The sequence below is a fragment of the Jaculus jaculus genome, chromosome 5, assembly GCF_020740685.1.
Source record: "Jaculus jaculus isolate mJacJac1 chromosome 5, mJacJac1.mat.Y.cur, whole genome shotgun sequence".
Lineage (NCBI taxonomy): Eukaryota > Metazoa > Chordata > Mammalia > Rodentia > Dipodidae > Jaculus > Jaculus jaculus.
The window spans coordinates 103,966,831-103,979,456 of NC_059106.1; the positions used below are offsets into that span (position 1 = coordinate 103,966,831).

A 12,626-nucleotide genomic window follows, 5' to 3' on the forward strand; every position below is an offset into this window, starting at 1 on the left:
TTCAAGCGCATGCGCAGTGCGGTGTTTGTCTGCCGGACTGACGGGCAGTCCGGCGGTGAGCGGCGGCGGCGGGGAAGATGGCGGCGTCCTCCTTGGAGCAAAAGCTGTCCCGCCTAGAAGCTAAGCTGAAACAGGAGAACCGCGAAGCCCGGAGGAGGATCGACCTCAACCTGGATATCAGCCCGCAGCGGCCCAGGCCCAGTAAGCCCGGCAGCGTGGGGGAGGGGGCGGGCGGGGCAAGGCGCGCGCCGCAGGAGGCCCCGCCCCCTCCAGGCCCCGCCCTCGCTTCCGGGGTGCTCTAGCTCCTTCCCTTTTCCCCTCCTTGCCGTCGGATTGCGGGAAGAGGGTCACGGTGACCCGGTGTGGGAGGATACATGGGGCTGTCGCACCCCGGGAAGGCCGACGTCTCCCGAGGCGAGGGAGACGCGCTTTCCCACCTTTGGGGCCGAGAGCCTAATTACTGGGTTCACAAGCGAGGCCCTCTGCATCCGATGGCCTGTCCTCATCTCAGTGATCTCAGAACCTTCTCACTTGCACAGAGCCGGCTCCTGGACCCCCTGCATCCGTGACTTCATCCAAGTTACTGTCTACAAACATAATCAAATGTCTTTCGACTCAGTGATTTCACTTCTGCTTGTTAAGTCATCTAGCCTCCCCTGATCTGAGTCACATGTGTATGCACACACCTGCCCTGAGTACATCAGAGATTGCCTAGTGACACATGGAACAATGATCTACATCTAATTTGACCCCTGTGATGACATGATGGTTCCTTTTCCCTACTCAGTAACACCTTGTTATGGGGCTCCGCAGACCATACGCTAGGCCCTTCATATACCTATCTACCTATCTACCTCTCCCCAAAACATACCCATCTCCCAGTCTGTCAACTCCACACCCTCTCAACACCTACCTCAAGGACACCTGAGGACTGTATATATATATGGAGAGAAAGAGAGAGAGAGATATCTACTCTCATCCAGCAAACATAATCACTTTCTGATCCTACCGTCTCTGCTTGTCTCCTTGACATTGTGCAGTCCTGGATCAACAGCCATGCTGCTGCTTCCCTCCACACATACCTTACCTGGTACCACTATAACCATATGTAACCTTACTAAGTCCCACAAACCTATGTGCCCAAGTCTTTTCTTGTTAGAAGGAATTGAATTTTCTCCTTTGCCACTGACCTTGTGACCAGTGGTTCCCCTGGTAACCCTATGCTTATCTCTTTTGACTTAACAGAATGCTTTCTTATGTTCCTGTGATATAATCCTTGGAGTATATGTAGTTTCCTGTGGGATGACCCTAACAAGGGGAAAAGGCTCCCCTCTAGCTAAGAAGTCTATCTATTCCCTGGTCATGGTCACCTAGCCTGACATCCACCCGTCCCTATGTGGATTCATCCATCCCTTCCTCTTCTGGCTTGGAGTCTGCCTGGGTTCCTCCCTGGGGAGTCTTTTGGGGAACCAGAGAAATATCGCAGACTCAGGTGGAAATGCTGTTGCTGCTTGGGACCGGAAATCTAGCCAAGACTTGGAGAGTCCCTGCTGGGCTTTGCAAGGCTATCCTCCCCAGCCTCCGTGGATGAGAACAGGGTTGGGTACGGGTATGTCATAAGGGGTGGCTTTTTCTCAGTGCAGAGCAAGGCCTGGTGAGGCCCATGGCAGGCAGGCCCCAAGGAGCCCCCTGCAGGTGTCTGTGTCTGTCGACTTCATCCCTTCCTCCCATCCTCCCATCTCTCTCAGTTTCCATCCATCTCTGCAATTTGGTGCCCTGTGCCTCTCCCTCCTCTTCATTACAATTTGATTTCTTTTCTGTTGGACAAATCAGTTATTTCTGTTGTGATTTATGGTGGTGTTTTTTTTTTCTTCCTTTTCCCCATCCAGTTATTGTGATCACTCTAAGCCCTGCTCCTGCCCCGTCCCAGCGAGCAGGTACCAGCCTTTTTATCATCACTGCTTGCACGTCTGCAAATTGATCTAACCGCTGCCCTGGCCGCAGAATGCCTTTCCTATCTATGATATGTGTGTGTGTGTGTGTGTGTGTGTGTGTGTGTGTGTGTGTAGTCTCCTTACTCTCCTTCCACTAGAGCAGTATGAGCTTGGCCCAGTGTTTTCTGTCCTCTTACCTCCCCACCACTTCTTTGGCTCAGTTTGGACCCCTTAGAAGAGGAAATAAGCTCCTGCAATGAGCAATACACAATAATGTGTGTGCTTGTGTGTGTGTAAAACAGAGAGGGAGCTAGGGAGATGGCTCCGTGGGAACATGTAATCACAGCACACCTATATTGAGATGGGAAGTGGAGACATGAGAATCCCTGGAAGCTTGCAGGTCAGCCAATCTGGCATACTCAACAGGAAAAAAAAAAAAAAAAAGACCCTGGCTCAAGGTAGAAGGCAAAGACTGAAACGTGAAGTTGTCTTCTGACAACTTGACACTTGTGCTATGGCATGCATATATATGCCTGTACTCACATATCAACACACACAAAGAGTTTTGAGGTTTTTTGTTTTGATTTTTGAGGTAGGGTCTCTCTCTAACCAGGCTGATCTGGAATTCACTATGTAGCCTTAAGGTGGTCTTGAACTCACAATGATCCTCCTACCTCAGCCTCCTGAGTGCTGGGATTAAAGGCATGCACCGCCATGCCCTGCATAAAGATTGATTTTTATTTTGCTCTTTTGAGGTAGGGGCTCTAGCCCAGTCTGACCTGGCACTCACTCTAGTCCTGTGCTGGCCTCAAATTCACTGTGATCCTTCTACCTCTGCTTCTTGAGTGCTGGGATTAAAGGCATGGGCCACCTCAGCCAGCTAATGATTTATTTATTTATTTGCAAGCAGAGAGAGAATGGGCACACCAGGACCTCCAGCCACTGCAAGCAAACTCCAGATACATGTGCCACTTTGTGCATCTGGCTTTACATGGGTTCTGGGAAATAGAACCTGGGTTGTTAGGCTTTACAGGCAAACACCTTAACAGCTGAGCCATCTTTCAAGCCCCAGATTGATCTATCTATCTCCCTCTGTTTCCTTCTTTCTTTCTTTGCTTCTTTATTTCCTTCCTTCCTTCCTTCCTTTTTTCTTTTCTTTCTAGAATATAGTGCCAGGCTAGTGTGTGTAGCTGAGAAGGTCTGGGCTGGTCCACCTTGTGTATTCAATTCATCTCAACTATGGAGTGAATGAGTGGTATCCTTCTGTTTGTACTGTGCCTTTCTTGGCACCAGGGAGATAGCAGTGAGCAGAATAGGCCTAGCTTCTGTCCTGTGGGGCTAAAGCTGAAGTAGGGGCCACCAGTGGACCTTAACCTCATTCTTGGTCTACAAGAACATTCTGATAGAGTGAAGCACTCTGTAGGAAGTCACTTAAGGAGAACCTCTAGAGCAAAGAATTTGAGTGGAGTGTTCTAGGGAGTTTAGCCTCCTACCAGCACACACATAAAGATGCTGCTAGGCATTTAAGCCATGCTGACTCCAAGGTGTGCAGCATCCTGTGTGTGTAGGGAGAGAACATCTATATTGGCACAAGAGGCAAGCTGCTGTCTGGATAAACTGTGTGTTCCCAACCTGTGTGTGTGTGTGTGTGTGTGTGTGTGTGTGTGTGTGTGTGTGTAAGATAGTAGCTCTATCCATGTTACATCAATTGTATGCTTGCCCTGTGTGTTCTTAGTGTGTATGTGTGCTTGCATGTGAGTGTACATGCATATTGGACTGGTAGCCTACACATCCAAGGCTCCTGTCAGTGGTCATGTGTCCCTATGATCTCCATTCATTCATTCATTCTCATCCTCTTCCTTTTTCACACTCTTTATTTTCACTCCTCCTGACCTGTATGACTGTCATACCCTGCTGCCCCTGTAATCTCTGTTCTTAAGACAAGTGTGTATCTTCCTCCATTTTCCACTCTAGCCCCCCTTAGATCCCCGCTGTGTTCCAGAGTCTGGGCCCAGTAGCCTTTTTCCTGGGGGGTTCTGAGACAGCTCAGGAGGGCTTGGTGGACGGTGCAGGGAAGGGGGACCAGTAGGGTGAAGGTGTGGAGGAGGCTTGGGTTATGGTCCTTACCCCAGAGAGAGGAAGGTGCCAGGTATAGGGGTTCAGATACCTCCTTGGGGATGATCCCTGAGCAATTCCTAGAGTTTTGGATGCAAAGACGTTAAGAGCTGGGGAAGAAAGCTAGCATGGGCTCAGGACTGTAATTGGGGCCATGATCAGGGCTGAGGCACAGGAATGGCAACATCATGATACTATTGCTTGGCCAAGAGCTGCAGGAGAGGGTATGAGGAAGTAAGTCCTCTGGACTGGTGGTGAGCACTGTGCCCACTTATATCCACCAAGCTCTTCGTTTGCTTCTGCCAGACTCTGGAAAGACCTGCCCTCATCTTGAGTGTGAGTCAGGATCCTCTGCCTATCTACTCTTGCTGGCTGAGGTCAGGATGCCACCCACCAGGGCTAGGAAAGGGCCTGGATGCCAGCAACTCATGAGCCCATTTGTATTTACCCATTGGCCATGGATCCAAGTCACTGGAAGCCAGCAAGCCATGGGAAGAAGAGGTAGTGAGGCAGGGCGTATGGACAGGAGATATGCTAATGGCTATTAGAGAGTGATCTTTGGAGGGCCCTTGTTAAGGCCCTGAGCTGAGGAAACTATTGCCCTTCCCAGGCATCACAGCCAGGGCCTAGGATCATGGTGGGCAAGGAGTCTGTAGAGGACAAGCATCCCAAAGAGCCACACAGGAGTCCTAGCCCCTGCAGCTAGGCCAAGGAGATCCCTAGCTCTTGAAGAAACTACCTGTTCTGTCTCCCATTCTTTCTGATCTGTTTTTTCAGTGCCTCTTCCAGATAGCTGAGTCTTAAGTCTACACTCTTTTCTGTATGTCTCCTGGCCCTCCTACCACTTTCTAACACTGCCTGCCCATTCTATGGTGCCCGCTGCCTGCCCACTTCCTACCTGTAGCATGCCTGGGCTGTCCGCATGCAGGTTACTGGGAAGTACTGAACTCCCTGCCTGGCCCAGCACCTGCCTCTTCTTACCTAGCCTAGCAACCTCCTAGCTGAGCTATGACATATAGATTCCTGTCAACCATCAAAGAATGCAGGCCTAACCTGGGGGTCCTGCCCCCTCCCCTCCTTTGGCCCCAGCTCTGCAGGCTTGGGTGGGAGGTGCACAAATTAGCCAGCTGGCCAACTGGGGACATTTCTCCTGGCTTAGGAGCAGAATGTGGGGTGAGGTAGCCACAAGTTCAATGCTGGTGGCAAGGCCAGGGCCCATGCTGATCATGTTGGACATTATATCCTTACATGGTCCCATGTGAGTGCTGTGGCCCTAGGTAGGTCTGCTTCCTGGAAGAAGTGGGGACAAAAGAGACATGCCAGGGAGGCCACCCCACTTTATTATTCCACAAGCATATACTTGTGGACAAACCATCAGCCTCTGGGAACCATCCCTGTCTATGCCATTCCATGTCAGGACAGAAGAAGGTATCCTGAGAATAGCTCAGGGAGTGGGGAGGAAGGCCTCAGCCACTGGAGCTGGGAACTATGCCAGTCTGATTCAGGGATATCAGGGAGGGGAAGATGAGGGTTCAACCAGCTTGGTACTAACCCCGTCCCTGCCCCTGGTTCTCAACCCCCTAGCCTTGCAACTCCCACTGGCCAATGATGGGGGCAGCCGCTCACCGTCCTCAGAGAGCTCCCCACAGCACCCTACACCCCCTGCCCGGCCCCGTCACATGCTGGGGCTCCCATCAACCTTGTTCACACCCCGCAGCATGGAGAGGTAAGTTGTTGGATTAGGGCCAGCACAAAGCCCTCTTATGCTGGTCCCAGGGAGGTGGGTGGTGAAGGTTATAGGACTTCTTTCCCCTAACTCCTTTTCTCTGTTCCCCAGCATTGAGATTGACCAGAAGCTTCAGGAGATCATGAAACAAACAGGCTACCTGACCATCGGGGGCCAGGTACTACTCTTTCCTTAGCACCCACAGGGCAGTGACAGGACACAGCCAGGCCTGGGGGAATGGGAACAGAGGCCCTGGGCACCCTCCAGCCCCCTTGCTCTCCTCACAGCGCTACCAGGCAGAAATCAATGACCTGGAGAACCTGGGCGAGATGGGCAGCGGCACCTGTGGTCAGGTGTGGAAGATGCGCTTCCGAAAGACAGGCCATGTCATTGCTGTCAAGGTAAGCCATCACCCCTACTCACTAGGCTGGATTCTAGGCCAGCAGGCTACTTAGTATAAAGATCCCTCCTTTTACATGTATATATATATATTTTTTTTCCTTTTTATTGACAGCTTCCATAGTTACAATAAACCATGATAATTCCTTCCCCTTTCCTCTTTCCCCTTCACAAATCCACTCTATCATATCCCCTTCTTCTCTCCATTAGACTCTCTTTTATTTTGATGTCATCATCTTTTCCTCCTATTATGAGGTTCTTGTGAAGATAGTACTAGGTACTGTGAGGTCATGGATATCAAGGCCAATTTCTGTGTGGTCAGTTGCATTGTAACCAGTACTACCCTTCCTTTGGCCTCTTACATTCTTTCTGCCACCTCTTCCACAATGGACCCTGAACCTTGGAAGGTGTGATAGAGATGTTTCAGTGCTGAACATTCCTCCATCACATCTTCTCAGCATTATGTCACCTTTGGGGTCATTCCAGTGGTCACTGCTATCTGAAGTGAGAAGCTTCTCTTACCAAAAGTGAGAATAGCATTAATGGGTATGAGCATTAAGAAAAGTGCTTACTGAGCAGTTTGGTGAGCATAATACATGCATTAAGCCAGATACCAGCAGGTGTTACACCCCTAGGACTCATGACTTCCCCCATCATAGGACTTCAGTATTCAGGCATGTATTCCCTCCTGTGTAGTGGGCTTCCAGTCCAATTGGAGAGCAGTTGGTTTCCCCCATAACAGACATGCCACTGTTGCACCTATTGGCTCATTTGGCTTGGCTGGCCAAACTTGAGGCTTGCAGTGTCCACTGTTTTCACCACTAATGGCTTCTATCTCCCATAAGGCTGCATGCAGTTTAGCTTTTTCCAGCTTTCTGTTGCTGGTCTACCAGGAGAAGGTTTTCAGCTCAGCCCCAGTTTGATTTCTCGGGGACCTTGCAGCTTAGGCATGTGGAGTCTTCAGCAATAGGGTCTTACCATCTATTCCTGGTGGGAAACCAAGAGACTTGGCAATAGCCTATAATGTTTGGGGGGCATCAGGGACCTCCCTGACCAACAACTCACTGGATGGTATCCTATCCCTGGCACTGAAATTTTTCTAGTTAACAGTCTGTGGCTTATGGCTATGCCTCAGCAAGTCATGGCCTACGCCAATATGTTGAAGGGTTTCTCCTACTTTTTCCTCTAGCAGTTTCAGAGTTTCAGGTCTGATAGTAAGGTCCCTGATTCATTTGGACTTGATTCTTTTTTTTTTTTTTTTTTTTTTTTTTTTTTTTTTGAGGTAGGGTTTCACTCTAGCCCAGGCTGACCTGGAATTCACTATGGAGTCTCAGGGCAGCCTCGAACTCACAGCAATCCTCCTACCTTTGCCTCCTGAGTGCTGGGATTAAAGGTGTGCACCACTATGCCTGGCTGGACTTGATTCTTGTGCCTGGAGAGAGACATGATCTATTTTCATCCTTCTACATACACATGTCCAGTTTTCCCAGCACCACTTGTTGAAGAGGCTGTCTTTTCTCCACTGAATTTTTTTTTTTTTTTTGGCATTTTTGTCAAAAATCAGATGGTTGTAACAGTCTGGATTTACATCTGGACCCTCTGTTCTGTTCCATTGATCTATATGTCTGTCTTTGTGCCACTATACCATGCTGTTTTGTTACTATGGCATTGTAGTATAGCTTAAAATCGAATATGATGATAACACAAGCCGCCGCCTTGTTGCTCAAAATTGTTTTGGATAATCGAGGGGTTTTTGTATTTTTAAATGAATTTTAGGGTTGTTTTTTCTATTTCAATGAAAAATGCCATTGGAAGTTCAATGGGGATTGCATTAAATGTTATAGATTGCTTTTGGTAAGATTGACATTTTCACAATATTGGTTTTACAATCCAGTAACATAGGATATCTTTCTACTTCCTAATGTCTTATGCAGTATCTCCCTTGAGTGTTTTAAAGTTTTCATTGTAGCAATCCTTTACTTCCTTGGTTAGATTTATTCCTAGGTACTTTATTTATTTATTCTGAGGCAATTGTGAATGGGAGTAATTCCCTGATTTCATCCTCTGCATGTTTGTTGTTAGTATATAAAAAAGCTACTGATTTCTGGGCTGGGGAGATGGCTTAGAGGTTAAGGCACATGCCTACAAAGCCTAAGGACCCCGGTTTGATTCTCCGGGTTACACTTAAGCCAGATGCACATGGTGGCATCTGTGTCTGGAGTTCGTTTGCAGTGGCTGGAGGCCCTGGCATGCCCATTTTCCCTCTCTTTCTCTCCCCTCTCTCTGTTTCTAATAAATAATAAAAGTAAAATCTTTTAAGAAAAAAAAGCTACTGATTTCTGCTGTTCCTATTTGCAGCAAATGCGGCGCTCGGGCAACAAGGAGGAGAACAAGCGCATCCTCATGGACCTGGATGTGGTGCTGAAGAGTCATGACTGCCCCTACATTGTCCAGTGCTTTGGCACCTTTATCACTAATGTGAGTGACCTGAGTTGGCACTCACATTAGTCATGGGCTAGGTCCCTCAAGGAAAGGGAGCCTACATGCTACCAGGATGCGACTGGAGTGCACCTGGGCTGGGTGGGAAGACATGGCAAGCCCAAGCTCCATGTGCCACCCTCCTTCCTTTGCAGACTGATGTCTTCATTGCCATGGAGCTCATGGGCACATGTGCAGAGAAGCTGAAGAAGCGGATGCAGGGTCCCATACCTGAGCGGATCCTGGGCAAGATGACTGTGGCGGTGAGGAGCTAAGAGGGGCTTATGCAGCCAGGGGAGCAGCCTTGGTCCCTGTATCCCTCCCATCATAAGTGCCTTCCCCTCTGTACGTACGTAGATTGTGAAGGCGCTCTACTACCTGAAGGAGAAGCATGGTGTCATCCACCGGGATGTCAAGCCCTCCAACATCCTGCTGGACGATCGGGGCCAGATAAAGCTCTGTGACTTTGGCATTAGTGGTCGCCTCGTTGACTCCAAGGCCAAAACACGGAGTGCTGGCTGTGCTGCCTATATGGCTGTGAGTGGGGCCCAGCTGGGCCTGACTGGGGTGGTGGGGGCTGGTCTTACTCTTGGGGTACATCCTCTCTCTCATCCCCTGTAGCCTGAACGCATTGATCCACCGGATCCCACAAAACCTGACTATGACATCCGGGCTGATGTGTGGAGTCTGGGCATCTCATTGGTGAGTTAGGACCCTACTTACGTATTGGGGGTGGGACCTTCTAGGGCAAAGAAGGAAGACAGGGACCCCCTCCTCTGCCATCTCAGCCCTACCTGTCTGCGTCCTAGGTGGAGTTGGCGACTGGACAGTTTCCCTATAAGAATTGCAAGACAGACTTTGAGGTCCTCACCAAAGTCCTCCAGGAAGAGCCCCCACTGCTGCCCAGTCACATGGGCTTCTCAGGGGACTTCCAGTCATTTGTCAAAGACTGGTGAGCACCCTTACCCTGCCCTGCCCCTCCACTCCAGGGTGACTTGGGAAGTCAGGTGTGTCTGCCCAGAGCTGCTTTGGGGCGGAGGGGGGGTTATAGAGGGCTTCAGGTGGGCTACTGGCCAGGGGCTGCACAAAAGAGCCTTGGGAATCACTAGCTGGGGTTTGGACCTAGCCTAAGAAGACAGCTGGCCTTACTGGTACTTGACATAGTAGCCCTAGGGTTTTGCTATGGGAGGTTGTACAGGAAGTCCATGCCTGAGTCTTCCTGGGGAAGCCCCACTCTTCTCTTAGTTGTGAAGTACACATTCTATTTCCAGCTCCCCAAGCCAGGTCCCTCATCATGTCAAATGGCCAGGAGGCTTTGGGGAGGGCCTGGCTGTCAGCAAGTTGTCCTGAGGACATCAGTAGCTGCTTCCCACTGATTTGGAAGACTCTTGGCACTCTGGGGAGGGTTGAGCACAGGAGTGCAACTAAGCCCCTCCTCCTTTGCTCTCACTTCTCTTTCCTCCCTACTCTTCTTCTAGCCTTACTAAAGATCACAGGAAGAGACCAAAGTATAATAAGTTACTTGTGAGTACCTATGCCCAACCCGAACATGTGGGAAGTTCTCCTGGGCCTGGTATGAGGCCAGGACCCTATGTCCTAAACCACCCCTTGGGCCCACAGGAACACAACTTTATCAAGCACTACGAGACACTTGAGGTAGATGTGGCATCCTGGTTCAAGGACGTCATGGCCAAGACCGAGTCACCGAGGACTAGTGGGGTCCTGAGCCAGCACCACCTGCCCTTCTTCAGGTAGCCTCATGGTGGCAGCCAGCCCCAGAGGGGCCCAGGGGCATGGCCACAGGCCCTCCCTTTCCATCTGGCCACCTAGCTGCCACCAGGGGAGACCAGGGACCTGGATGGCCTTTGAGGGCTGAGGACAGAAAGTAGGTGGTGCCCATCCACCTCCACCTCCACCTCCCTGCCCACCAGCTGTGGACAGATGGGCCTGCCTGGCTGTAGCCTTTCCTACCCTGGGGTCAGCTGGCTATGTGCATCCTCCCCGACAGACACTGTGAACAGAAGACAGCCATGAGCAGACCCGCTATTTATTCAGTCATAACCTCTGGGCTGCAGTGGTTCCCAGGGGCCAGGAGAGAGCCCCCATCCTGTACCCCTAAGCTCTGAGCTTCTATCCCTTCCACCCCTTTCCTACACATGCTTGCTTTCTGTCCCCTCCCTCTACTTCTTTCCCTGTTCATCTTTCCCTGTCTCCCTCCTATCCTCTGCTTCTCTCCTGGCCCAGACTTGGGCCAAGCTACCCCTACTTCTCAGTGGAAGCCCCAGGTCCACTAAGGCCTCCTCAAGTCCTTGCCCCAGTATGGCCGCCATGTGGGTATTGTGACTGCAGCCATATGGGGCTGCTCCTTCCCTCCGTCGCTCTATCTCTCTTTGATCTCAGGGGGTCCTTTTTGGAGTTTATTGTATTTTATTGTACTTGGTGGGGTGTTTGGGGGGAGTGGGGAGGAGAGCTTGTTCTCATGGGGAGTGCCAGTACCTTCAGAAACTTTTACCAAAGTCATGTTTAGCTGCTTGTGGTGCCCCCCCTCAGACACTGGGGGCCTGGACCGCTGCTCCTTGTCAGCCTTGGCCTAGGAGATGCCCTAGGCCCAGGAGAGACAAGGCACAAACTTGGGCTCTGGGGGCTCCTTTTCCCTTGGGTCTGGGGACTGGCTACAGCTTGGGGGTAAGTTGAAGAGCTCAGGTGGCACAGAGGGAGCTCAAGGAGCCTTAGCCAAACAGATGGCCTTCAGGGACGGTGGAAAAGGGGGACCATACGGAGGTGACCCTAGGGGATCTATAACAGAGTAGGGCCAGGTGGCCAAGGGAAAGGTATTGTCTGAAGAGTGATTGAAGGTGAAGGGAGTGGATTGGAAGGTTGGAGCATGTGTGACAGGGATAGGCATGAATGCAAGAGGAGGCCAGACTGGGGCACAATAGTGTGAGGTGACTACCCCTACCGTTCCCGAGTTATCCCCTCAGCTCACCCAGAGCTGGCCAAACCCAGCCCTCCTTGAGGCTTGGGACTGGGAAGGACCAGGTGTCCATTCCAGGCCCCAGGCTCTGGTGCCCCACTGGAACCTCCTCATCCACCAGAGTAGGATGGGGTGTTTCCTTTTTGTTGGTCATGCATGCAAATCAAGTGGACAAGAGAACAATATAATGAAAAAAGAAAAAAAAAAAGCAAACAAAACCCAACCAACACCAAAGGTGTGAGGAGCCTCGCTGGATGTAGCTGAAGCAGCATAGGCTTAGGTGTCACTATGGCCTCTTAACTGTCATAGTGACTCAATATATTCATAAATGCCGCATGTTTAAAATGTAATAGAAGTCGTCATCTTTGCCCCCCACCCAAGAGTGGGCAGCCACCCTCTTTTGCCCCTCTTCTCCTGTTGGAGGTGTTAGGAATGGGGCAGGGAGGCTAACAGACCAGGCCCCCACCCAGCCACCAGCATAGGAGGTGGCCTTTGTGAGTAGCTGGAAAGTCACTTGGCTGGTTCCCAGAGCCAGCACAGGCCCAAAGGCCAGGCTGCCTGGTTTTATTTTTATTTAACTTTATTTCTGTTTTGAGTGTGTCCTCTTACCCCCTCCTCTTCAGTGTTAAGCAAGAGCCCCAGGGGAGCTTCCTTACATCCCCAACCTCTTCCCAAGATCTCTCTGCCACCAGCCATCCCTCTGGCCTAAGCAGAGGGGTCCGGGCAGGCAGGGGCCCTGGGGTGGCCTGGTTCAGCCCACCAGCCAGCCCATGGCCTCCTTAGGCTGCCAGTGTTGCCCTGTTCCTTTTTAAAACAAAATGCCCTTGTTTGTAAATCCTTAGATGCTTGAGAATAAAACCTCTCCTTTTTCTTCTGAGTTTGTGGTGTTTCCCAAGTCTTGTAGTATGGAGATGTGGGAAGGGATTTGGGATACTATATGGTGGATGAGGAGTGAATACTGAGGGGAAACAGACTGGGCTTGGGGCTGGGTGGGAGGTGT

General features: G+C 50.7%; 1 protein-coding gene across 2 annotated transcripts; it reads left to right on the plus strand.

Annotated features, from left to right (window-relative positions):
• Positions 1-23: 23 nt before the first annotated feature.
• Map2k7 (mitogen-activated protein kinase kinase 7) lies at positions 24-12,503 on the plus strand. Of its 2 annotated transcripts, XM_004672187.2 has the most exons (12): positions 24-201; positions 1,890-1,937; positions 5,634-5,775; positions 5,887-5,953; positions 6,063-6,176; positions 8,533-8,652; positions 8,808-8,915; positions 9,010-9,189; positions 9,274-9,354; positions 9,462-9,604; positions 10,131-10,176; positions 10,273-12,503. In XM_004672187.2, the coding sequence occupies exons 1-12, from the start codon at positions 78-80 to the stop codon at positions 10,405-10,407; spliced, it is 1,308 nt and encodes a 435-aa protein (XP_004672244.1). In that variant the 5' UTR covers positions 24-77; the 3' UTR covers positions 10,408-12,503. The 2 variants fall into 2 exon arrangements, with proteins under 2 accessions (XP_004672244.1, XP_004672245.1); XM_004672188.3 differs by lacking the exon at positions 1,890-1,937.
• Positions 12,504-12,626: the final 123 nt, after the last annotated feature.